A 21,860-nucleotide genomic window follows, 5' to 3' on the forward strand; every position below is an offset into this window, starting at 1 on the left:
GACAAGGCCTAGCCGGAAGTGAACCGACGAGGGAGGGCGGTCCTCGGGTCCCCGCCCCCCTACCCTCTCTAGCCCCGACGGAAACATGCATAAGAAGAAGGCGCCCTCGGGACCCCCGGGACGCGGCGTGGCCGCAGCCAGACAGGTGAGGGCTTCCCTCCCCCAAGGGAAGCCTGGCCCCCTCTCTCTCTATCACTCTTGGCCCTCCCTTGCCTCCTCCCTCTGGCCCCCTCCCTCCGTCTTCTGCCCTCTCTGGCCCTACTTTCCTCTTCCTCGCCGGCCCCGCCCCCTTTGCCCCCGGCTAGTCCTGACCCCTTTGGCCCCGCCCCCTCCTGCGCTCTCCCCTCTGGGAGGCTTGGCCCTCTCCCCCTTCTCCCTCCCTCTCCCCACTGTCCTCTGCCCTCCCTGGCCCCGCCCCCTCTGGGAGGTCGGGCCCCCTGCCCTCTGACCTTCTTCCCTCTGGGAAGCTTGGCCCTCTCCCCCTTTCCTCACTTACCTGATCCCTCTGGCCCCCTCCTCCCTGTCCTCTGCGCTCTCGGGCCCCTGCCCTGTCACCCTCTGATCCCCTCCCCACTGGGAGGCCTCGACCCTTTCCCTCCTACCCCCTCCTTGCCTGCTCTCTCTGGCCCCCTCATCCCTGATCTCTGCCTTCCCTGGCCCCGCCCCCTCTAGCCCCCTCCCCTCTGGAAGGCCTGGCCCCTTCCCCCACCCCCCTGTCCCCTCCCAGGCCTCACCCACTTTGCTCTCCCTGGCTCTGGCCCCTTCTCTTCTGGGAGGCTTGGCTCCTTCCCCCCCTCCCCCTGCCTTGTCAGTGAAGTCCTTCATAGTCCTTCTGTTTCTACCCTGTGAGAATCAGTCACCCCAGTCTCTCCTCCTCCCTCACTGAGGCCACCCTGCCCCATCCTTCATCCTTTCCACGGTTCCAACCTTCGGCCTTGGTCCTAACGGCTGAGACACCTGCAGCTTTTTGGGGGGGAGGGTAAGGTAGGCCAGAGTTGATGAAGGAAAAACCAGGGGCGAGAATGGAAACCACCCTGAGATGTTTCTCTGGGCCCTTCTCTCCCTAATCTGCCCTAGCTCAGTTCCCAGGGTGCTGAGCGGTGTTAGGGATGAGGTTCAAAGCAGATAACAGGGAGGTGGCCTCAGTTTGCCATCTGGTGATGGGAGGTAAACAGGCCTGTTTTTCCTGTTGAGCTTGGCCTGGGAAATTTATGTAATGGTCTTCCTGGGAACTCAGACTCAGGCCCAAGTCCAGACTACTTAAGCCCTAGGGTGGAGTAGGCTTCAGGTGCTTACCCTTTGCCCCAAGTCTATTAGATCGGATTGGCTGCTGTCCAGGGTGCCAAGATTTCTCTGGGCCTCCAGTTCAGTGACATCCTCAGGTTCTTCAAGGTTCCATTCAGATGTGGATGTTTCCTGGGGTGCTTGAGTAGGGTATCCATTTGGGACCTACCTTGAAGACAAAGTGCTTCTCACCAATCCCTCTCATCCAAATTTTTGAATCCACCCATTTGGGGAGACTTTTTCCTTGGGATGGTATATCCTCTTTCAGGAATCCTTATATACACTTGTTATATACTCAGAGAAGATCTAAAAAGTATCTAGACTTAGCCTAGGCTACAGAGGAGTAGAGAGGTTTTAACATTCAATCATCTACTAGTCTACAAGACTTTAATGAGGGCAGAGGCTGTATCTTAACTAACCTTTGTGTTTCTCCCAGCATCCGTCGGGTACTTTGTACAAAGTTGGTACTTAATACGTGTTTTCCATATTTGTACCAAGGATAACGAACTTTTTCCTCCCAGCTTGACCCTTTATAAAATAGTCCTAATGTTCCTCCAAAGGAAAATCGGTGATTGGTTGTGTGAACGGAAGTGGAGAGAGTAGCTGTGGCCAGTAATAGTAGAGACTATGATAATCCCAAGCCGATTGGGAGGGACCTCTAACTTGGACTGGCGATGGCCACTGTGGTTTCGCTGGGTGTCACTTTGAGGCTTGCTCTTATTTGGGTCTTTTTCCCTTGCCCTGAAGCTGGGCCTTCTGGTAGACTTCTCCCCTGATGGGATGATGATTCCTGAAGATGGTGTCAATGATGCTGACCTTGAGGCAGAGTTCATGGCCTTGGTTGGGGCCCAGCCACCTCAGGAGCTCAAAAGCAAAGGTGAGGGGGTCCCCACTGCCTGTTGGGAGTTGTCTTCTTATGCACCCGAAGCCTAGGAGATCTTGCTTATGTTCATCCCTGACTGTCTGTCCTGAAGTTCTCCCTCTTCCCTGCTTGCCATTATATGCTGCAAATCCTGAGCACCACTGGAAAGCCTTATTCAGAGTAGGATGTGGGGGCAGCTAGGTGGCACAGTGGATAGAGCTCTGGCCTTGGAGTCAGGAGGATGTGAGTTCAAACCCAGTCTCAGACACATGACACTTACTAGCTGTGTGACCCTGGGCAAGTCACTTAACCCTGATTGCCTCACCAAAAAAAAGCAAAAAACAGAGTAGGATGTGTGATTGGGATGGCTAAGGGGTCCTGAACTACATCTATATTTGTTTTCTTTTTAGCTCCTTTGCCTATGGAGACCATTGAAAAGATGGCCTCCCTGTGTATGAAGGACCTAGATGAAGGAGAAGAGGAAGAGGATGATGATGATGTGGAAGACGATGATGAACTTCTGGTGAGGAAGAGGCTTGGACGGCTTCTCCAAGCACGAAGGGTCTTCCAAATAGATCTGTTCTGCCTGAGGGTGGGGTGGGCTGGGTATCTGGCCTCTGCAGAAGGAAGGAATTGGGGAGGGTGGGTAAGAGGAAATATGACAGCAATACTGTTAGCATGGAACTCTCATGGAGCCAGGAACCATAGCAGCAAGTTCTACCCAACCCCATCTTCCCCAGAGAGCTGCCTCTTGTCCCTACCGTGTGACCTTTTCACTCTGTCACAAATCATATGGTTCTGCCCACATTCTGGAGAAGGCTATACAAGGGGCTTCCCACTCCTTTTACTAACAGAACTGAGATTAGTTGTGTCTCTTGAGTGAGGACTGGATATTAACCAAGACTCACCAGCCCTTATTGTCTTCTATGTGTGTGTCTAGGCGGAGCTCAATGAAGTTCTCGGGGAAAGGGAGGAGCCCCAAGATACTCGGAGCCTCCCCCTGGCCAAGGTATGTTGCTATCTGTCTCTCTTTGGTTTGTTTTGCGTGTGACTCCCAGAGTTCCCTCCAGAGCAAGCAGTTTCCTTACCATCATCGTTATCATCTTGGCTAACGTTTATGTAGAGCCTACTATATGCTGTGCTAAGCGCTTTACAAGTATTATCATATTTGATTTTTACAATAACCCTTTGAGGTAGGTGCTGTCATTATCCCTGTTTCTACAGATGAGGAAACTGAAGCAAACAAAGATTAAGTGATTTGCCCAGGGTAACACAGCTAGGAATTGTCTAAGGCTGGATTCAAACTCAGGAAGATAAGTCTTCCTGACTAGGCTTAGCACTGTATCCATTATTCACCTAGTTGCCCCTGCATGCAGGACAGCCCCTCAAAGATCATCCCTAAAGGCCCCTTCTAGCTCTAACTCCTGTGATCTTATGGCCTGAGCCCTATCCCAAGATGAGCTAAAAGCTGAGATGTTGTTCCAGGGACCAGGTATGGGATCGATCCTGCAGCATGATGGGTGAACAGGTGGAATGTCTCTCAGAGGAACAATTCTTGGGCCTGGGGCACAATTTCCCCCTATCTCAGGGTCAGTGACTCTCATATTCTTCTGCAGTCACCCAGTCTTCCACAACCTAAGGTCAGCCCCAGCAGTGCTGGCATGGAAACCACCCTGGCTGAAAGACTGGCCATGTACCAGACTGCCATCACCAATGCCAAGCAGACCGGGGACAGCTCCAAGGTCCGGAGATATGAGCGAGGTGTCAAGGTGAGCAGGAAGGGTCCTTGTTCCATAGTTCTATCTCACCCTGGGCTGGCTCTGCCTTAGACTGAGCCAAGACTTGCCTTCTCTTCAGACATTAGAGAATATGCTAGTCTCAGTTAAGAAGGGACGTAGCATCAACGAAGAGGACATCCCGCCTCCTGTGGCTGTGGGGAAGAGCCTAACACCTCCTCCGGAGGTTCCACCCGCACAGAGTACCATACCCACCCAGCCCCCTGAACATCAACTGCCAGCTGTTCCCCCCAAAACACTGTCTGTGCCCACCAGTCATGGCTCTAGGGTGACTGAGAAGCCAGTCCCTGTAGCCTCACCTGTGAGCTGTGGTAAGTCTGGCATGACCTTTGGCTGGTTTGGGTGCTGGGAATAATCCTTAGGCCCCAAGACAAGGTGAAGGGGATTGCAAAGTTCCATTCTCTTTTCTGTGCTCCTACACCCCCACAATCCTTTGGACATTAACTTTTTCCCATACTTTCTTAGAAGTTCCCAGAACTAGTGATAAAAAATGCTGTCTGCATCCCGAGAAAGTACTAATGGAGTCTGAATGCAAATTAAAGCATACTTTTTAAATTTTTCTTTTATTTTTTTTGGTCTTTGTTTTCTTTCACAACGTGACTAATATGGAAATATGCTTTGCATGACTGAACATGTATAACCCATGTCAAATTGCTTACCTTCTCAATGAGGGGGGGAGGGGAGAGAATTTGGAACTCAATATTTAAAAAAAGAAATGTTAAAAATATTTTACATGTAATTGGAAAAAAAATTTTTTTTAAAAGAAGTTCCCTGAGCAGCTTGACTTGCCAACTCCTGTGGGCATCATTTTCTCTTCGTAGGTTCTGGCAGCCCTGAGTCCCTGGCCCTATTGCAGGAGCGGCAGCGAGAATACAAAAGGGCCGCATTGCGCTCCAAGCAGGAGGGCGACTCGGAAGCAGCCACTAAGTATTACCGAGTAGCCAAGGTAAGATGTGATAGAGGGCAGGGATCTTGGGCCTGACCTGGCCCAGTTGGTTTCCTTTAACACACTGTCTGGCCCATTTCTTCTCTGTCCTGTCCCTGAGATAACTACAGCTGTCTCCCCATCTCCGTTCTTCCCCTAGAGCTTTGATGCTGTCCTGGAAGCAATGACCAGGGGTGAGGCTGTGGACCTATCCCGGTTACCTCCACCACCTGGTGAGGACTGTTCTGTACGGCCTCTTGGTCCAGGGAGGGAGCGAACTGTTAGGGCATGAGTCTCTTCAAGGACATGTCAGGGGCAGTGTCTTACAACTCTGTATTTCTGCCACACCTGGCACAAGACTGGGGACTCAGTATAGGCTTGTTGGTTATTTGAATAACTGGTCCTCTTGGTTTACAGATCAGATGCTTAAGACCTTGCCATCCCCAGGGCTCCAGCCTCCTGCTTCTACCCCTGGTACTAGCACTGTCTCCCCTTCCATGCCTGGTAAGCACAGTACCTTCAAGGGAGGACTAACAGCCAACTGAGCTACTGAGAGTCACTGGTGGGAACTGAGGACTCAAGAATTCCAAGGCCAGGGGATCCCAGGGGGTGAGAAGGAAAGGAAAGACTTATCAACCACCTCGTCACTGAGCCTTTCTGCTTCTCTCTAGAGATGCCCCCACCTCCACGGACCCTGCTAGAGGCCTTGGAACAGCGGATGGAGCGTTATCGGGTGGCTGCAGGGCAGGCCAGAGACAAAGGGGACGATCGCAAGGCTCGGATGCATGACCGTATAGTCAAAGTGAGTGGATGCACAGGGTTGGGTCAGGGCCGAGCGTGGAACCAGGTTCAGGCTTAGTCGGTCTTTCTTTTTCTCCTCCCCCTCCCCCCGCCAAAGTGAACACTTTAAAAAACACTCATAACAGATCAGCAAAATGAATTCCCACATTCATTGGATGTGTCCAAAGATGTCTGTCTCATTCTGAATCTTATGTCCACCGGCTTTCTGACAAGAGGTGGGTATTGTGCTCCATCCTTGGCCCTCCAGAATTAAAGTTTATCATTGCTTTAATTAGAGTTCTAAAGTTTTTCAAAGTGGTTTGTCTTTGCAGTGTTGTTATCTTTATATCTAGTTCTCCTCACTTCAGTTTCTATCATTTCATAGAGATCTTCTGAACTGTTTGCTCTGAAATGGTTCATTTTGTCATTTCTTATGATACATTAATATTGTATCACATTCATATGCTGTCCTTTGTTTAGCCATTCCGTAATAGGTTTCCAACAGTCTTTAGTTTCCAGTTCTTTGCTCCCACAAAAAGAACTGCTATAAACATTTTTGTACATAGGAGTCCTTTTCCTCTTTGATCTCTCTGGAATATGGACCTACTATCAGGATTGCTGGGTCAAAGGGCACAAACAGTTTAATGATTTTGGTGGCAAAGGTCCAAACTGCTTTCCAGAATGGCTGACCCAACTGACAGCTTCACCAGCAGCTCACCATTTTGTCCCCTCTGTTTTTCATTTTCTTCTTCGTCAGCTTTGCTAATCAGCCAACCTTTTTCCTACAGCAATACCAGGATGCCATCCGGGCCCACAAGTCGGGCAGATCTGTGGATGTGGCTGAACTGCCTGTTCCACCAGGTAGGTTCCTGGCAAGGTTGGGCCTGTTGGGGTAGTCCCTGGGTGCAGGGTGCTAGCACCCAGGGTCTGCTCTGACCTTGGAACAAGAAGGAGCTAGGTCCCTCTGAGAGCTGTGAACTGGACCGAGGGATAGGGTACTTGTACTCCTTCCTCTGGGGAGCTGGGCAAGGGGGTTTGTCAGAATTATTTGTGAGCAGTTGGCTTTAGGTGTCTGTATAGGTCCATGCTCTGTGAGTGGAGAGCTTCAGGGGGCTTTTATAGTCTGTGAATTGACTGTAGATGTTTATGTCATCCAAGTATGCTGTTGACAATCTTTGTTGGGGTGGAAGGGATCCATGATACCTGGAACCTCTAAAGTATGATGCTGATTGGAGTCTCCTGCTCCTTATGGGGCCAGGTTTCCCCCCAATCCAGGGTCTGGAAGCAGCCACACCCACACAGCAAAGCCTAGTAGGGGTTCTGGAGACTGCCATGCGGTTGGCCAACCAGGATGAGGAGGAAGAAGAGACAAAGAAGGTATGAGAGAGAGAGAGAGAGATGGGGGTAGGGGAGAATGCTAAGTTTGGAACAGGGTCTCCACCCCCCAGAATGTTGTAGAAAGGCACTGGGATATGTGGCATCTGTCACCTGTGTCACCCTTCTGAGCCTGAGTCTCTTTATCTCATGATGTTTGTACCACTTGCTTCACAAGGTTGGTTGTGAGGAACGTGTTTTCTAAACCTTAAGAGAGTATAGAAGTGGAAGATATCGTTATGAGTCATTGCCCAGGATTGTTGGAGTTGGCATTTGGACCTTTGGGTGTTGGGCACCTTGAAGCTGCATAGGTTGGGCAGTGCCATGACTTGTTTTCTTTGTTGTTCCTTCCATACCAGCCCAGCACCCACTCCCTTCCTTCTCCACAACCCAAAGTCCAGGCCCCCCGGCCCTCCATGCCAGGCCCTGGCCCAGCTGGGAAAGTGGCTATAAAAGGCTCCACCAAAGGTAGGCTCCCTCTCCCCTAGAGGCAGGGCCTGGTGGGTGGTGTGCTTCCTGGCCATCCCTGGAGCTGGCTTCTCCCTACCTCCTCCCCTGCCCCACAGCCCAGCAGCAGCTGGCTTTCCTGGAAGGAAGGAAGAAGCAGCTGTTGCAGGCAGCCCTGCAAGCCAAGCAAAAGAATGACCTCGAAGGCGCAAAACTCTTTCTTCGCCAAGCCAAGGGACTGGAGCCTATGCTGGAGGCTTCAGTTAACGGGCTCCCTGTCGACATCACCAAGGTGAGGGGTTGGCATGACTCGGGACCCCTCGCTCTGTTCCCAACTCACAGCATCCCATGCCTTACCAGCATCACTGCCCTTTTCAGGTGCCACCAGCACCTGTCAATAAAGAAGATTTCACACTGGCCCAACGGCCTGGCGCAGCCATTTCTCTGGAGGAGGCTGGGCATTATGCAGAGCTCACCAAGTTGATGAGGCAGCAGCATGAGGTATAGAAGGGAGGGCTGAGGCCACTGGAGCAGTGATAGTCCTGGACCCCAAGGCACTGGCTCCCCTAATCCTCTCCTTGTCTCTTCCCCTCACCAAGATGTGCCTGAAGTACTCCAACCAGTTCACCCACCTGGGAAATGTTGTGGAAACCAGCAAGTGAGTTTCTTCTCCCTTCCTGTCTCCTCCCCTCAAATGGAATGTAGCATCTAGAGTTGGAAAGCATCTGTGAGTTCATCCAATCCACGTGTTCTTAACGTGGGCCATCTAGTGAAGCCTAGGGACCCCTTCTCAGAATCGTGTGCTTAAGTGCACCAAATAAAATACTAAAGCCCACATCTGCTTAGAAATAATAATAGTATTAGCAGGTAGCATTTGTATAGAAACCACTTTACATATATTCACTCATTTGGTCCTCACAGCAACTCTGTGAAATAGATACTGTTGTTATCATTCCCATTTTACAGATGGGAAACGGATGAGACAGAACAGAAGTTAAGTGATTTGCCCAGGGTCACCCAGCTAGTGTCTGAGGCAGGATTAGAACTCAGGTCTTCCTGACTCCAGGCCCAGCACTCTCTCCACCATGCCTCCAGTTACCTCTGCCAAATGTACAACCTGTATGTCTTCCTTCCTAGCTCTGAACTTGTCCATAGATAGGTGTACTCCCAAGGTATTTAGACTATGGCAGAGGTAGAGGAGACTTTCTTCTCTGAGATCAGATCTGGGAAGGGGCCCTGCCTCGCTGTCACCTCAATGTCTTTTTTTCCTCTTTACCTCCCCAAGGTTTGAGAAAATGGCTGAGGACTGTAAGAAGAGCATGGAGATTCTGAAGCAAGCCCACAGCCGAGGCTTCCCACTTCCCAAGTTCCACTATGAACAGAGGACCTTCAGTGTGGTCAAGTAAGACCTTTAAGGATTCTCTCATGTCCCCTCCTGCCCCAGGCCAGGCCTGGGACTATTGAACACGGGCAGCCACGGTCTGGGGGCGTTTGCCCATCTCCTCCGGGGCCAGTGTTTCTGCTGCCCTACCCCATTCTGTCCTGACCCTTCTAGGATCTTCCCAGAGCTCAGCAGTAGTGACATGGTTCTGTTCATCGTGAAGGGCATCAACCTTCCCACACCGCCAGGTAACAGGGCCCTGCAAATGAGAAGAGGAGGGAGCAGGGCTGGCTCTTAGGGCTGCTTTCTCCCTTCCCCCGCCTGGCTGAAGAAGCCTTGACCCAAGCCTTCATTACAGGGCTGTCCCCCAGTGATCTGGACACCTTCGTGCGATTTGACTTCCCCTATCCCAATGCAGTGAGTGAGGACTGTGGAGGGAAGTAGGGGAGGTGGTGAGTTCCAAGGGCCTTGGGAGGTTGTATACTTAAGATTGTTGAAGGCCTGGGCTTGAGCAGATCTGGGGGTGAGGGAGGACACCTCTCCTTCTCCTTCAGAGGGCTCAGGTCTCAGGGCAGGGTCCTGAGACTTCTTGGGGCTGGAAGTGGGACATCTTTTGGCCACCACCCAGCCTCGGCTCTCAATGTAGGAAGAAGCTCAGAAGGATAAGACCAACGTGATAAAGAATACAGCCTCCCCAGGTAAGTTGGAGATGAGGACAGGTTCCTTGGTACTTGGGAGATCCAGGGCAAAGGGGCCAGGGTCTGACGTCGGCCTGCCTCTTCTCCCCCTCCGTCCCGGGCAGAGTTCAAGGAGCAGTTCAAGCTTTTCATCCAGCGAGGACACCGGGGCTTCAAGCGTGCCGTCCAAACCAAAGGAATAAAATTTGAAGTGGTGCACAAGGGGTGAGTGAAGGAGTGGCCAGGACAGAGTGGTCCAAGGTGGTGTGAGGGCTCCTGTCCCACGGCTGCCTCTCCTCCGCAGGGGACTCTTCAAGCCAGACCGTGCCCTGGGCACCGCCCAGCTCAAGCTGGAGGGCTTGGAGTCGGCCTGTGAGATCCGAGAAATCCTCGAGGTATCTAGTTCTCTCCTGCCTCCTCTCTCTGATTCCCTGTCCCTTGTACCCTGTCTTGCCCAACAACTTGACTTCTCTCCTCCCCAGATCCTGGATGGCCGTCGCCCTACGGGAGGACGGCTTGAGGTGATGGTGCGCCTGCGGGAGCCACTGACTTCACAGCAGCTAGACACTGTCACGGAGAGATGGCTGGTCATTGACCCTCTGCCCCCGGTGAGGAACAGGGCCTGAGGACTCAGTGGACAAAGGGCCACAAGGGGCCAAGGACCTGGGAGAGGGAAGGGTATGAAACTGGAAGGGTTGGAATAGAACAAAAGGGACCCAGATATCTGAGGACAAAGGGGACCTGATGAGACATGTTCACTTTATCTTCTTCCTGTTCCACCCTGAGCAGATGGCAGTACCCAAGGCAAAGGCCCCACCCATCCCTGTCCAAGGACGGGACCAAGGGGGCAAGTAAGTGGCTGGGCCGGGACTGGTGGGGCTGTGTGAATTCTTACCCGTCCCTCAAACAGAGAGTTATTTGTTTCATTGAATTGAACAGCAGATCAGCCCGCAACTTACAGAGTCTCAGTGTCATGGCCTTTGACCGGGAACGGCTGGAGAGGAAGGTGTGTGATGGTACTGGGGCAGGGGCTGTCGGGGGCCTCTCTTCCCACTGTCTCCTGAGGTGGGGCTCCCCAGGGCAGTGGCCTCTACCTGCTCCCTCTTCATGGGAGTATTTCTAAAGCTCTATCCTGAAAGGAAGGGGTGTCTGGACCCTCACTCCCAGCTGGTGTTTGGCAGATTATGGCATGCAAGCAGGCCCGGCGGGCGGTGCCCGGGGAGCTGGCCCAGCAGTACCAGGACCTTGTGCAGCACAGCCAGTGGCAGAGAGCGCACCTAGAACAGGGAGGGTCAGGCATCAGGAGAGGTAAGAGTCCAGGAGGCAGGGCAGACTGCCTCTCCCACCCCACCCTGGGAATTGCCACTCCCCCTTGGGAGCTGGCTCTGGAACCCCGCCTCTGAGCCCTCCCAGGAGGCATTGGTGGGGAGGGCTGAGTACTTCCCTGGCCCCACTGGAGGTGGCTGGTGGGGAGAGAATGGGGCAAATGATGGAGGCAGAGCAGGATTTCTCCCTAAATCCAAGAAGCTGGGTCCTTTCCTAATTTTCCCCAGGTTTTGGTGGGGACAGAGCTGGGTGGCCACATCCAGGTTCTCATCGCTCTTTGTCTGGCCTTCCAGAGTACCACACTCAGCTGGAACGGTACCTGCAGTACTACACAGAGGCTGCCCGGCGCCTGGGCAGTGATGGCAATAGGGTAAGGCATGGGGAACATCAGGGGCCCCTTTAGAGGGCAGCAGGGTGCCCGCCATTTGTGGATGCTAGGCCACAGGCCAGGATGGGCAATTGATGGACAACTGTGTTCCCAACAGGACGCAGCTAAGGAAGCTCTGTACAAACGGAACCTAGTGGAGAGAGAGGTGAGAGCCTGGGGGTGGCGACCTTAGCTCTGAGGAGAGACCTCTCTCCCACACATTCATTCTCTCTCTGCTTCTGTCTTTCTCCTGCCCCATCTCCGATGAGGGCCTCCTGCAGCCCCTCCGCTCTGAGCGGGGACACTTCAGCCCTCTGTCACTCACAGCCCTAACACTCATGTCTGGGGTGGGCTTTCTTCTCAGCTGCAGCAGCTTCGGAGGTGAGGGGATCATCAGGACCGTACCCAGGTCGCTGGGCTTCCCCCAGTCCAAACAACAAAGGCAGCTGAACTCTGGGAGCAGGTGTAGGGGCCCAGAGTGCTAGGAAGGAGGTGATGGGAGATGGGTGAACGCAAGAGCCCCAGGCTCCCTCTGTGCGCTCCAGCCTACCCTGAGGATTCTGCTGAAGACCAAATCTTCTGACAATCACTTGACAATCATTAGGAGGGAGGGGATATCTCTGGCCTGGCCCGACACTCTAGGGGAAAAGAAAGTGGGGTGGCACCTGCTTCAAGATGGATCTTGGCTTCTCTCTGTCTCACTCTCTCCCTATCCTGGTGGAATTGGAATTGTGGAAACAAGCAAGTTTAAGTTGCCATGAAGGCATCTGTACCCACTATGCCATGCAGAGCTCCCTATTGGAAGGCCAGGCAAGCTGACAAAGGCTCTCAGCGCCCGAGCCCACAGAGATGGTGTCTCGTGCCTTGGGCATCATTTCCCCTTTCCCAGGTCCCCATTGTCCCCTCCATAGAATGTGGTTTGCACAGTTGAGCCGGCTTCTGTCCCCTGGCCTACCCAAGGAGGTGGGAGGGCATCAAGGAAGGGGTGAGGCCCTGGGGACCGGGTTCTGGCTGGGTCCCACCCCTTCCCTACCAGTTTCCCAAGCACTTTATTTTCTCATCTGCCAGTCTGGGGCTCCTAGGAAACCTAGAGGTCCCAGCCTCAGAAGCCTTAACTGGCCAGCACCCACCCCAAAGAACACTCTTGCCTGGGTATGAGACCTGTGAGCTAGGCTCTCCCCTGACCCATCTCCCTAATCCTCATCCTGCCTTGTCAGCTGCAGGAGGTGCAGACACACGGCCCTCCCAGGTTAGGCAGACTTCCCATTGCCATTGGGGGAGGACTGGGACCTTCAGCCTCCCTGGGTTGTGGTGCCCCTGGCAGGGGAAAGAGTGGGTTTGGGTCAGGGGGAGCAGGCACACACAATAAAAAGCAAGGGTTGCACACAGCACAGCTCTGTCCTTTGTTTCATCCTCTGAGGCTCTTTGCCATGACCTCTGACCTAACCAGGAAGCTTCCTGGTCCACTGGAGCTTCCCTGTGTGCTAAGCACCTAGGGGGAAGCTTAATTCGGACAGGGAGCACTGAGGAATAGCATGTTGGTTGTGACTTAGACATCCGAACAGAAGAAAGGGTCGTGTCACTGAGTGCTCGAGGGTTGGGATATCTGGTGACATGTATACCGCAAGGGGGTAGATGGTCTTTCAGTCAGGTGGATGAAATACTCCCGACCCTTATCAGTCACTACTAGGAGTTTGCTAGTCCTTATGTCTTCGCCCCTCAAGATCCCCAGGCAAAAGCCACAGGGTGCAGCTCCATTGGTAAAATCCCACCCATCCAGAAAGTGGAAGAGGGCCTTGTGTCCTCCAAAGCCAGCTTGGTGCCTGGCCCCCACTCCCACCCACTACGCTAACTGCCTGGCACAGAGATGGCAAGCATTGGCCACTGAGTGCCCTGAAAGTAGCCCTGGAGAGAAAGGCAGCTGAGTAATCAGAGAAGGTATGCACAGTAGCTCTGGGTGTCCCTGCTGGACGACAGGATGGTCAACTTGGCTCAGTGGGCCTGGGGCGGTCTGGGCCGTTGCGGCAGCCTGACAATGACTGGCTCGGGGTTTCCTGACGTGTCCACCACGTCTAAATGGAGCAGGTTCAGAAAGGCCTCTGGGGAGATGCTGGTCATCAGCAGCTGGTTGGATCTGCAGGAAGCAGTGGGTTTCTGTGTATGTTTAAAGATAGGGTGCAACAAAGATGGAAAAGAACTTGGCCCCAACCAAGGAACCCAGGCATCCTAGTATCTAGCCCAGTGGCCTCTCTGCTTAAAGGAAGGGTGTTGGGGGAGGGGGCGGGCAGCTCAGAACCTCAGAAAGTATCTAGCCTGACCTGTATCGAAGCACTTCTGTCACCTTCACCCACCTTCTATCATTGGATTACAGATTTAGAGCTGGAGAGGACTTTCAACAGTCCTAGAGAGGTTAAGTAACTTGTGCAAGGTCACACAGTAAGTAGCCAAACCCAGGTCCTCTGATGTCCCTAACAAGTGAAGACAGGTAGCACGACATAGAGGGAAGAACTGCATTTTAGATAGATTCAAATGGAAAAGATTCAGAATCAAATCTCAACTCTGGGGAATTGGTTCCCCTCTGGGCTTCAGGTTCCCCACTTGTAAAAGAAGAACATTAGACTAAGTTATTTCTAAATGCCCTGCTAGCTCTTAATTACTGCGGTCCTTTGGCCATTCATCTTCTATCTTGAGACTGCCTCCCTCCCAAGAACCAAGGGACTCAGCTAGAGTGGGGATACCTGAGGACAAGGGCCCGTAGGCGGGGTGTTGTAAGAAAGGCTTGGGCACCCACAGTACTGATGCGGTTCCCTTGAAGGTATAGGAATTCCAGAGCCTCGGGAAGATCAGGCGGCACAAAAGACAGCTCATTGTGGCTGAGATCCAGGAGCTGCAGGGAAGAAGGGGTCAGATGGGGGGATACCTCTGATCACAAGCACCCCCACCTTCAAGCCTTTGCTTCCCCTCACCTTGAGGCTGGGCACTTCCTGCCAGGTCCCAGGCATGATGGCACCCACACGGAGCCTGTTGTGTCCTAGGTGTAGCTCCTGGAGCATGCTCAAGTTGCTCATGGGCTCGGGGTCCAGGCTGTTGACCTGATTCCTGGGCAGCCTGAGCACCTGGAGGCTGCCCGGCAGACCCTGAGGCAGTAGTGTGAGGCGGTTTCCTGCCAGGTCGAGGGTCCGAAGATGCCCCAGGCGGCAGAATGCCAGGTGGTGGAGGTGTGCGCTGGTGAGTCGATTGTGGGCCAGGTTGAGGTCAACCAGAGAGGGTGTGGCCACCAAGGCACGAGGGCCCAGCTCACTGATGCGGTTGTGGGGCAACATGAGGGCATGGAGGCGGCGGGGCAGTCCCAGCGGCACCTGTTCCAACCCATTGGCATAAAGGTGCAGCGTATGCAGGCCCCGGAGACCTTGGAAGGCAGCTGGGTCCAGTCCTCCAGGCCCCAGAGGGTTGTGCTGCAGTAAGAGATACTGCAGCCCCCGGACCCCGCTCAGCCGTCCTGCTGGCACATGGCAGATCTGGTTCCTGCCCAGGTGCAGGATGACCAGGCTTGGCGGTAGCCCCTCCGGCACCTCACCCAGCCTGTTGTTGGACAGGTCTAGATACTCCAAGCTCTTGAGTTTGCTGAGGGCCAAGAAGATCCTGGATTGGAGACTGGAAAGAACCTTAGACATCACTGAATCCACCCCTCTTACCCAAGATCACACTTGTTCAGACTCCAAATCCAGTGTCTTCTCTCATCTACCACAGAAGGCAGGTGCATCCCTGCCACACCTCACAGTGCTATTCAGAATAGGCTTCCTCTCTCTGCCCTGATTTGTGGCTCCTCTCCAGGAATCTTTCCCAGACCATCCCAGCCCCCAGGGAGGGTCCCTTTCTCCTCCCAGGAGCAGTCATTTGGCCTTTCTGAACCACACTTGGATCATATGATTTAGAGCTATCAGAGGCTGTACAGATCACCTGCTCCAACCCCTTCTTAAATAGATGAGGAAATTGAAACCCAGAGAGGGGGATGACTCACCCATCTTAAAAGTCACCCAGCTAGTAAGCAGCAGATTTGAATCCAATCCCTCTGATTCCATATCCAGTGCTCTTTCTACCACACAGGAGGGTGGGTGGCACAGTGAGAAGGGCTGGATTTAGAGCTCAGACATTTGGGTTCAAATCTTGGCTCTGCTCTTTGCTACCTATGGCACCCTGGGGAAATCGCTTGACCTCTCTCTGTTGGAGTTTCCTCATCTCCAAAGTGAAGCAGTAGGGCTAAGTGACCTCTACAGTCCCTCCAGCTTTAGATCTCTGACCCTATGACTTTGAGTGGTTTTCAAATGGAAAAGTCATACAGTTCTGCTCGTCTGCCCCTAACTAGCCTATGCCCCAAACCCCTCTGGCTCCCCATTGCCTGCGGACAATGCCCAACATGCAGCAGGCACTCAGAATTCCTAGAGCAGGAAACAGCCTCCTCCAAGCCACCCTCTTCACAAATGCTCCCACCAGGGGTGAAGGGATCCCAGTTTCTTGGAAGCCCTACCTGAAGGTGGTAGCATCAAGGCCAGCATTAGATAGCCAATTGTGCTGTAGATAGAGCTCCCGCAGCTGGAAGTGTCGACCCAGGGCCCCCCGGGGCACCTTGGCAATTTGGTTGTTCTGTGGGAGGAGGGCAGGGTCAGGGGCACTGGACACCCCCAGGGAAGGGGTTGGAATAATAGCATAGCACCGACCAGGCTCCTTCCTCCCACCCCACAGCACCTGCAAGTGGAGTCGAACTAGTGAAGAGGGCAAGCTGGGCGGGAGGTAGCTCAGCCGGTTGTTGGAGAGGATGAGGGTGGTGATGGCCTCAGAGCCGTGGAAGGCATCAAAGGGGAGACCCGTGTTGGTCAGCTGGTTGTCATGAAGATACACCGACCTGAGGGGGATAGAGCAGCCGGCGCAAGCCCATCTAGTTCTCTGTAGGCAGAGGCTGTGTCTCACCCCTCGGGCCGGGGGATCCCCATCCGTACGAGGGGCTCCTCGGGCCCTTCCCAGAGCCAGGTCTCCTTCCTCTCCCCACCCCGCCACCCATGCCAGCCTAACAGGACTGGGGCTTACTTACCTGAGGTCAGGCTTCTCCCCAAAGGTAAGTGGGTAGATCTCCATCAGCCGGTTAGCAGCAAGGTCAGCAATGCGGAGGGAGCGGGGCAGAAACTGGGGGGCCACAGTGAGCTGACAGCACAACCAAGCTGCCACTCAGGCTCACGGATCAAGAGTTGGAAGGAACCTCAGAGCTAATAATCTAACCCAGCCTCCTCATTTAGAGATTAAACCAAAAAACCCCCAACTACAACCAGGTAGCCAAAGAGGTTGTGATTCGCCTAAGGTCACACGGGGATAGCAGGTGGCAGAGCCAGAGTCCTGACCAAGATTATTTATTTGGCCCCACTCTTCACGGTGAGCCTAAGCAGCCCCAGACTCCCTGGTCTCCCCTTTCCCTAAACTTGTTCACAGGTTTAAGACACAGAATAGAGCACTGGGCCTGGAGTCAGGAAGACATCAATCCAGCCAGGCAAGTCACTTAACCGCTGCCTCAGTTTCCCCACCTGTAAAATGGGGATCATAATAGCACCTACCTTCCAGGATTGTTGTGAGGATCAAACGAGATAATCTTTGTAAAGCACTTAGCACAATGCCTGGCACATAGTAGGTGCTATATAACCCTTTCCCCTCTCTTCCCTTGTTCCCACAGAACCACCAAACCCCAGGGCTGGAAGAAACTGCAGGTGTCAGTTAGTCCAAACTGTATCTAATCAAGAAACCTCTCCATAGAATATTCTCAACCACTATTAGGAAGCTGGGTGGTGCAGTGGATAGCATACTGGGCCTGGAGTCAGAAAGGCTTGAGTTCTAATATGGCCTTAGAAATTTATTAGCTGTGTGACCCTGGGCAAGTAATTTTACCTCAGTCTCATTTCCTCATCTGTAAAATGGGGATAATAACAGTACCTCCCTTCCAAAGTTGTTGTGAGGATCAAATGGCATGTCTGTAAGGTGCATCATAAGAGCTACATAAATGTTAGCTATTCTTATTGTTATCATCTGGGCTTTGCTTAAAAGACTCTCGTGACAGGGAGCTCACTACCTCTTGGGGCAGTCCATTCCACTTTTGGACAATTCTAATGGATAAGAGAATCCTCAATCTGCCTGCAGGCTACTTGCACCTACTGCTCCTCATTCTGCCCTCGGTGATTAATAATAATCATGATGGTAATGAGCATTTTTGTAGCACTTTACATGTATTATCTCATTTGATCTTTACAACGACCCCAGGACGTAGATGCTATTACTATCTCCCATTGCAGATGAGGAAACTCAACAAAGGTTAAGTGACTTGTCCAGGGTCACACAGCTAGTGTCTGAGGTGGGATTTGAACTCAGGTCTTCCTGACTCCAGATCCGGGGCTGCCAAGAACATGACAGCTTCAGATACGATGCCAGTATGAGCAGGACACAGACCACACATAGATTAGTATGATTGTTGTGATGCCCTGGCATCAGTCCACATCAGTGTGTGTCCTCCCTACACGTGAGGCTGAACTGCAGGTTGCTCGTGTAATAATTAATAATAATAACCATTTTCTGGCACTTCTGGGTTTACTAAGCACTTTCCTTACAAAGACACCCCTAGGAGGCAGTTAGTGCAGATGTGATCATTCCCATTTTGCAGGTGCAATGCCGAGGTTCAGTGAAATCAAATGACCAGTTCATAATCACACAGTGAGTTGCTGTGGCTGCTCAGCCTTCATTTTTGAAGACGACCAATGACATCATGGGGTGATGTCTTGACTTGTAAGTAAGCATTCCAGGAAGCCCTTCCTCTTTCCACAGCACCATTTGGGCTTGGGGAGGCAGAAGGTTGCATCCCAACCCCTCCCCTTCCCCCACTGCCTGAGTAACCTGCGGCCTAGCCTTCTGTCACATGGGGAGCACTGTAGGTCCTTCTGGGCTCTTGGCTGTACTAGACTGGAAACAGGAGGAGCCCAGTCATAAAATTTAGAGCCAGCAGGCCCTTTAAAGATCACCTAGATCAGGGGTGGGAAACCTGCGGCCTCAAGGCCATATGTGGCCTTCTAGGTCCTCAGGTGTAGCCTTTTGACTGAGTCCAAGTTTTACAGAACAAATCCTTTTATTAAGGGGATTTGCTCTGTGAAGTTTGGATTCAGTCAAAGGCCGAACTTGCGGACCTCCAGGGCCACGTGTGGCCTAGAGGCCGAAGGTTCCCCACCCCTGACCTAGACTGTCCTCATTTAATAGAGGAGGAAACCAAGTCCTGGAGAGGGGACAGGGCTTTCTCAAAGTCACATGGGTGCCAAGTGGCGATTCCAGGTCTTCGGGCTCCAAATCCATGGCGGCTTCCACTCACTGCCTCTGGCCTCATGAGCAGGGGGGTCTTGCCCTGCCTGGCTCCTCTCCCCTGCCCTCCCCTCCCCAGGCCCTGCTCTAACCTGGTTGTTGGCCAGATAAATGTACTGAAGATCAGGCAGGGACTCGAAGGCTTCATCGGGGAGGCCTAGTCAAAGGAGGAGAGGATAGCAAGGCAGGGAGGGCAGGTTCCCACCCCCCTGGCCCTCAGCTCCCCATTAACCTGAACCCTGTTTCCATTCCTCTCTCTCAGAAATAAGGGCTTCCACCCCTCCCTTGGGAGACAGCTTCACAGGGCTCCAGCCATGTCTTTCACACCTGTGTTCCCTGGGGTGAGGGGAAAACAGAATCACAAGACACAGCTGGAAAGGGCCTTAGAGATTGTCTTGCCCTCATCCAAGCCCCTCGTTTTATGGATGGGGACCTCACGCCTGGGGGGTGGGGGTGGGGCACGGAGGCGGGTCAGGAACTTATCCCAAGCTCCGGAAATTGTAAGTAAGTGGCCAAGGCCAGAATCAAACCAAAGTCTTGTGACCCCGAATCCAAGGGCTCTTCTCGGTATCCAATATGAACATGCAGGACCCAGGAATGCCTGGCCTCCCCCTACAGAGGCTCCTCTGTGTAGCCAGCCCCTTGCCCTGGGCTCAGCTCCAAAGCCACAGGCTGCTCCCCTCCCCCTTTTCCGTTTTGTACTGCAAACAGGAGTTTCTGGGAAGCTAGTAGTGGATTCCCCCAGCAGCCCCCCCCCCCCCCCCGCCATGGCCTCAGGCGCCTGGCCCCTCCCCCACCCCCTGCTGTCTGGTGGGGAGGGGGGCAGCAGGAGCAGCAGTGAAGGGGGCAGAGGGGGAGATAAAAGGGTCCCGGTTGTCACTCACCGTCCGAGGACAGTTGGTTATTGTGAAGGTTAAGAGTCCGCAGGTAGCAAAGGCGGGAGAGCTCATTGTAAGGAATCTCCAGGAGCTGGTTATTCTGAGGGAGACCCGGCCCTGCCACGTCATCACTGCCTCCTCACCTGAGACATGCCCCTGCCCTCAGGGAGCCCCCAGTTGGATGAGAGAAAAATGACTCGGTCCAAGAGCCCTCGAGGCTAAGACTGTAGTTTAGTTTCCAAAAGGCTGAAATTTCCAAAGCTTCACAATCAAGGTTTTGGGGTGCTCCTATTCACAGCAACTAGGCAAACCAATGGGGTATTGTCCAACCGCTTAGCCAGTCAATAAGCATTTATTAAACACTTACTATGTGCCATGCAAATGTGTGGATAAACATTTAGAAACTACTTCATGGGGGCGATTTTTTTGGAGGGGTCTCTGCCTTTTACTAAAAAAAAAAAAAAGCTGCAGTCATAAAATAGCCCTGCCTTCATGCTTCCCCATATGGATGGAGGAAATACGGTCCTGCTCTCAGGGAGCATCCAGTTTGAGAGAAAGAAAGACCTTGTCTTCTGCGATCCCCTAGTTTGGGGGACACAGGACCCATTGCCCTGAGCGGTGGTCTTAAGACCCAGGAACAAAAGGATGGACAAGAGAGCTGAGACATGGTACCTGTAGGGAGAGATGCTGGGCACCCTTGGTGATATTACTGGGGAAGAGCCGAAGGTCAAGGCCATCACAGGACACGGTGTCATCCCGGGGACAGGAGCATCGAGGGGGGCAGACTCTGGGGGGTGGCTGCAAACTCTCCCCAAGGTGGGGGAAATTCTGGTCCTCCGTCATGATGGGGAGGGCTGTAGCAGCATCCTGGCTGTGGCTGGGCAGGCATCCCAGCAGCAGGAATAGTAGTAGGCTCATTGGCTGGCAGGGGACATGGAGTTGGGAGAGGATCTCTCCTGGGAGAGGGGGACCCTGGGGGCAGGGTCCCACACCACCTGGCTCAGGAACAGGATCATCACCATGGGAACAGCAGCATCCCATGCTGAGCTCTGCACCTGGGAACACCCTGGGAAGGCTAGGGTAGGAATGAAGAGACAAAAGCCTATCCCACAGCACTCTCCTAGAGCATAGGATCATAGGGCTTAGAGCCAGAAGAGATCTTAGGTGTCATCTAATCCAATCTCTCATTTTACAAGAGGAGGGAAGAGGCTTATCCCAAGAGCTTATATCTAATAAGAACAGAAAAGCCTATAGGACCTAGAGCTGGTTATTAGACGGAAGTAACCTACTCCAATCACCTCATTTTAGAGTTGGGGAAACTGAGGCATCTGTCACTTTTTCCAGGAAAACAAACAAACAAACAGGTATCCTGGTGCTGGATAACCGTACAGGTTCCATTCTCCACACCCCAACCCAACTCCACCCTAGGCCAGGCTTTTCCCTAGGGGCTGCCCCTCTGAGAGTCAACAGCCAGGAGGCTTGACTGCTGCCACCCCCATCCCCCTCACTGCACTGGCCCCCTGTCATACCAGCGGGTGGTCCCACCCCAGGGGGCACTACAGCTCCTGCCCTCCCCCCTACTCCCTCCTTACCATAGCCAGATTCCAGCTCTGCCTCTGCTTAGCTTCTGCGTAACTTGGCTTCCTAATTGAATCCAGCCGTCAGCACACACGGGCTTCCTCCTCCTGCTCCCCCTCCTGTCCCCCTTCCCTCTGCCTGTACAAACACCATCAACATCCCCCACCTCTCACAGCCATCCCCCTGCCTCCAGCCCCCAGAGACTGTCCAGGGGAAGAAACCGGGGGCTGGGCTAGCCTCCCCCCACTCCCAGCTGGGGGAGGGGGAGTTAGAGGGATGGATTTCCCCCTCTGGACTTAGCTTGCGTAATTGGGGCTGGGAGGAATGCTTGGGAAAAGGCCCAGCCTCACCAGTCTGGTATTTCAACCACAGCAGCCCATCGGGTGAAGGCTTGGGGAGAGGTGGCAGCGGAGGGACAGCTGTTTGGGTTTGTTCTATTTTGAGGGGTTCCACAAACTCCCCTCAGCTCTGCGGCTGTTTCTGAGAGGCAACAGATTTAGGGGAGATGTGATAGCTATCTTCAAGCATTTGAAGGGCTGTCATGGGGAGTTTTGCTGACCTCAGAGGGCAGAACTGGGAACCATGGGTAGAGACTTTGAAGAAAGGCTGATTTAAGCAGGGTAGGAAGAAAGATTAATTTCTCAATGTTTCCATTAGTTAAACCAGGAATCTCCAGATGATCCCAGGTTACATAAAAGAGGAAGGGTAATCTTGTGAGGTAATGAGCTCCCCATCATTGGAGATCTTCCAGTAGAGGCTAGATGACCATTTCTTGGCAAGATTGTAAAGGAGATTCCTGATC

General features: G+C 53.1%; 3 protein-coding genes across 12 annotated transcripts in view; 1 reads left to right on the forward strand and 2 right to left on the reverse strand.

Moving 5' to 3' along the window:
* Nucleotides 1-91, reverse strand: part of CUNH19orf57 (chromosome unknown C19orf57 homolog) — a 41,968-nt gene extending 41,877 nt beyond the window's left edge. The window contains 1 exon segment of the mRNA XM_027850789.1: nucleotides 1-91. Coding sequence (XP_027706590.1) covers nucleotides 1-91 — 91 coding nt within the window.
* Nucleotides 65-12,607, forward strand: CC2D1A (coiled-coil and C2 domain containing 1A). Of its 3 annotated transcripts, none has more exons than XM_027850786.1 (29): nucleotides 65-145; nucleotides 2,032-2,161; nucleotides 2,557-2,669; nucleotides 3,087-3,155; nucleotides 3,763-3,915; nucleotides 4,004-4,253; nucleotides 4,764-4,888; nucleotides 5,028-5,100; nucleotides 5,285-5,371; nucleotides 5,539-5,669; nucleotides 6,436-6,508; nucleotides 6,906-7,024; nucleotides 7,381-7,489; nucleotides 7,588-7,760; nucleotides 7,847-7,969; nucleotides 8,068-8,126; nucleotides 8,754-8,870; nucleotides 9,024-9,097; nucleotides 9,208-9,266; nucleotides 9,496-9,547; nucleotides 9,652-9,751; nucleotides 9,831-9,921; nucleotides 10,009-10,134; nucleotides 10,316-10,377; nucleotides 10,466-10,532; nucleotides 10,708-10,834; nucleotides 11,146-11,222; nucleotides 11,338-11,385; nucleotides 11,584-12,607. In XM_027850786.1, the coding sequence occupies exons 1-29, from the start codon at nucleotides 86-88 to the stop codon at nucleotides 11,602-11,604; spliced, it is 2,868 nt and encodes a 955-aa protein (XP_027706587.1). In that variant the 5' UTR covers nucleotides 65-85; the 3' UTR covers nucleotides 11,605-12,607. The 3 variants fall into 3 exon arrangements, with proteins under 3 accessions (XP_027706587.1, XP_027706588.1, XP_027706589.1); XM_027850787.1 differs by having other exon boundaries at nucleotides 10,469-10,532; XM_027850788.1 differs by lacking the exon at nucleotides 65-145 and adding an exon at nucleotides 762-984.
* PODNL1 (podocan like 1) lies at nucleotides 12,599-21,210 on the reverse strand. Of its 8 annotated transcripts, none has more exons than XM_027850792.1 (10): nucleotides 21,073-21,210; nucleotides 20,153-20,555; nucleotides 19,487-19,580; nucleotides 18,695-18,759; nucleotides 16,309-16,418; nucleotides 15,966-16,122; nucleotides 15,748-15,863; nucleotides 14,186-14,843; nucleotides 13,958-14,106; nucleotides 12,599-13,353 (listed from the first exon to the last, which is right to left on the reverse strand). In XM_027850792.1, the coding sequence occupies exons 2-10, from the start codon at nucleotides 20,519-20,521 to the stop codon at nucleotides 13,212-13,214; spliced, it is 1,860 nt and encodes a 619-aa protein (XP_027706593.1). In that variant the 5' UTR covers nucleotides 20,522-20,555; nucleotides 21,073-21,210; the 3' UTR covers nucleotides 12,599-13,211. The 8 variants fall into 8 exon arrangements, with proteins under 8 accessions (XP_027706593.1, XP_027706591.1, XP_027706592.1 ...); XM_027850790.1 differs by having other exon boundaries at nucleotides 14,186-14,873; XM_027850791.1 differs by having other exon boundaries at nucleotides 14,186-14,873; nucleotides 20,153-20,600.
* Nucleotides 21,211-21,860: the final 650 nt, after the last annotated feature.

Source organism: Vombatus ursinus, unplaced genomic scaffold, assembly GCF_900497805.2.
Source record: "Vombatus ursinus unplaced genomic scaffold, bare-nosed wombat genome assembly UNPS02009173.1, whole genome shotgun sequence".
NCBI classification, from domain to species: Eukaryota; Metazoa; Chordata; class Mammalia; order Diprotodontia; family Vombatidae; genus Vombatus; species Vombatus ursinus.

What these genes read in the sequence shown, in the direction of transcription:
- PODNL1 (XM_027850790.1), bottom strand. Translation starts at nt 20,521, where the DNA reads ATGGGATGCTGCTGTTCCCATGGTGATGATCCTGTTCCTGAGCCAGGT. An exon ending in GGGGAGAAGCCTGACCTCAG is followed by an intron (nt 16,123 to 16,308) that starts GTAAGTAAGCCC and finishes TATCCCCCTCAG; the next exon opens with GTCGGTGTATCTTCATGACA. An exon ending in AGGAAGTGCCCAGCCTCAAG is followed by an intron (nt 14,107 to 14,185) that starts GTGAGGGGAAGC and finishes TCTTCCCTGCAG; the next exon opens with CTCCTGGATCTCAGCCACAA.
- CC2D1A (XM_027850786.1), top strand. Translation starts at nt 86, where the DNA reads ATGCATAAGAAGAAGGCGCCCTCGGGACCCCCGGGACGCGGCGTGGCC. An exon ending in AAAGAATACAGCCTCCCCAG is followed by an intron (nt 9,548 to 9,651) that starts GTAAGTTGGAGA and finishes CGTCCCGGGCAG; the next exon opens with AGTTCAAGGAGCAGTTCAAG. An exon ending in GGAACCTAGTGGAGAGAGAG is followed by an intron (nt 11,386 to 11,583) that starts GTGAGAGCCTGG and finishes CTTTCTTCTCAG; the next exon opens with CTGCAGCAGCTTCGGAGGTG.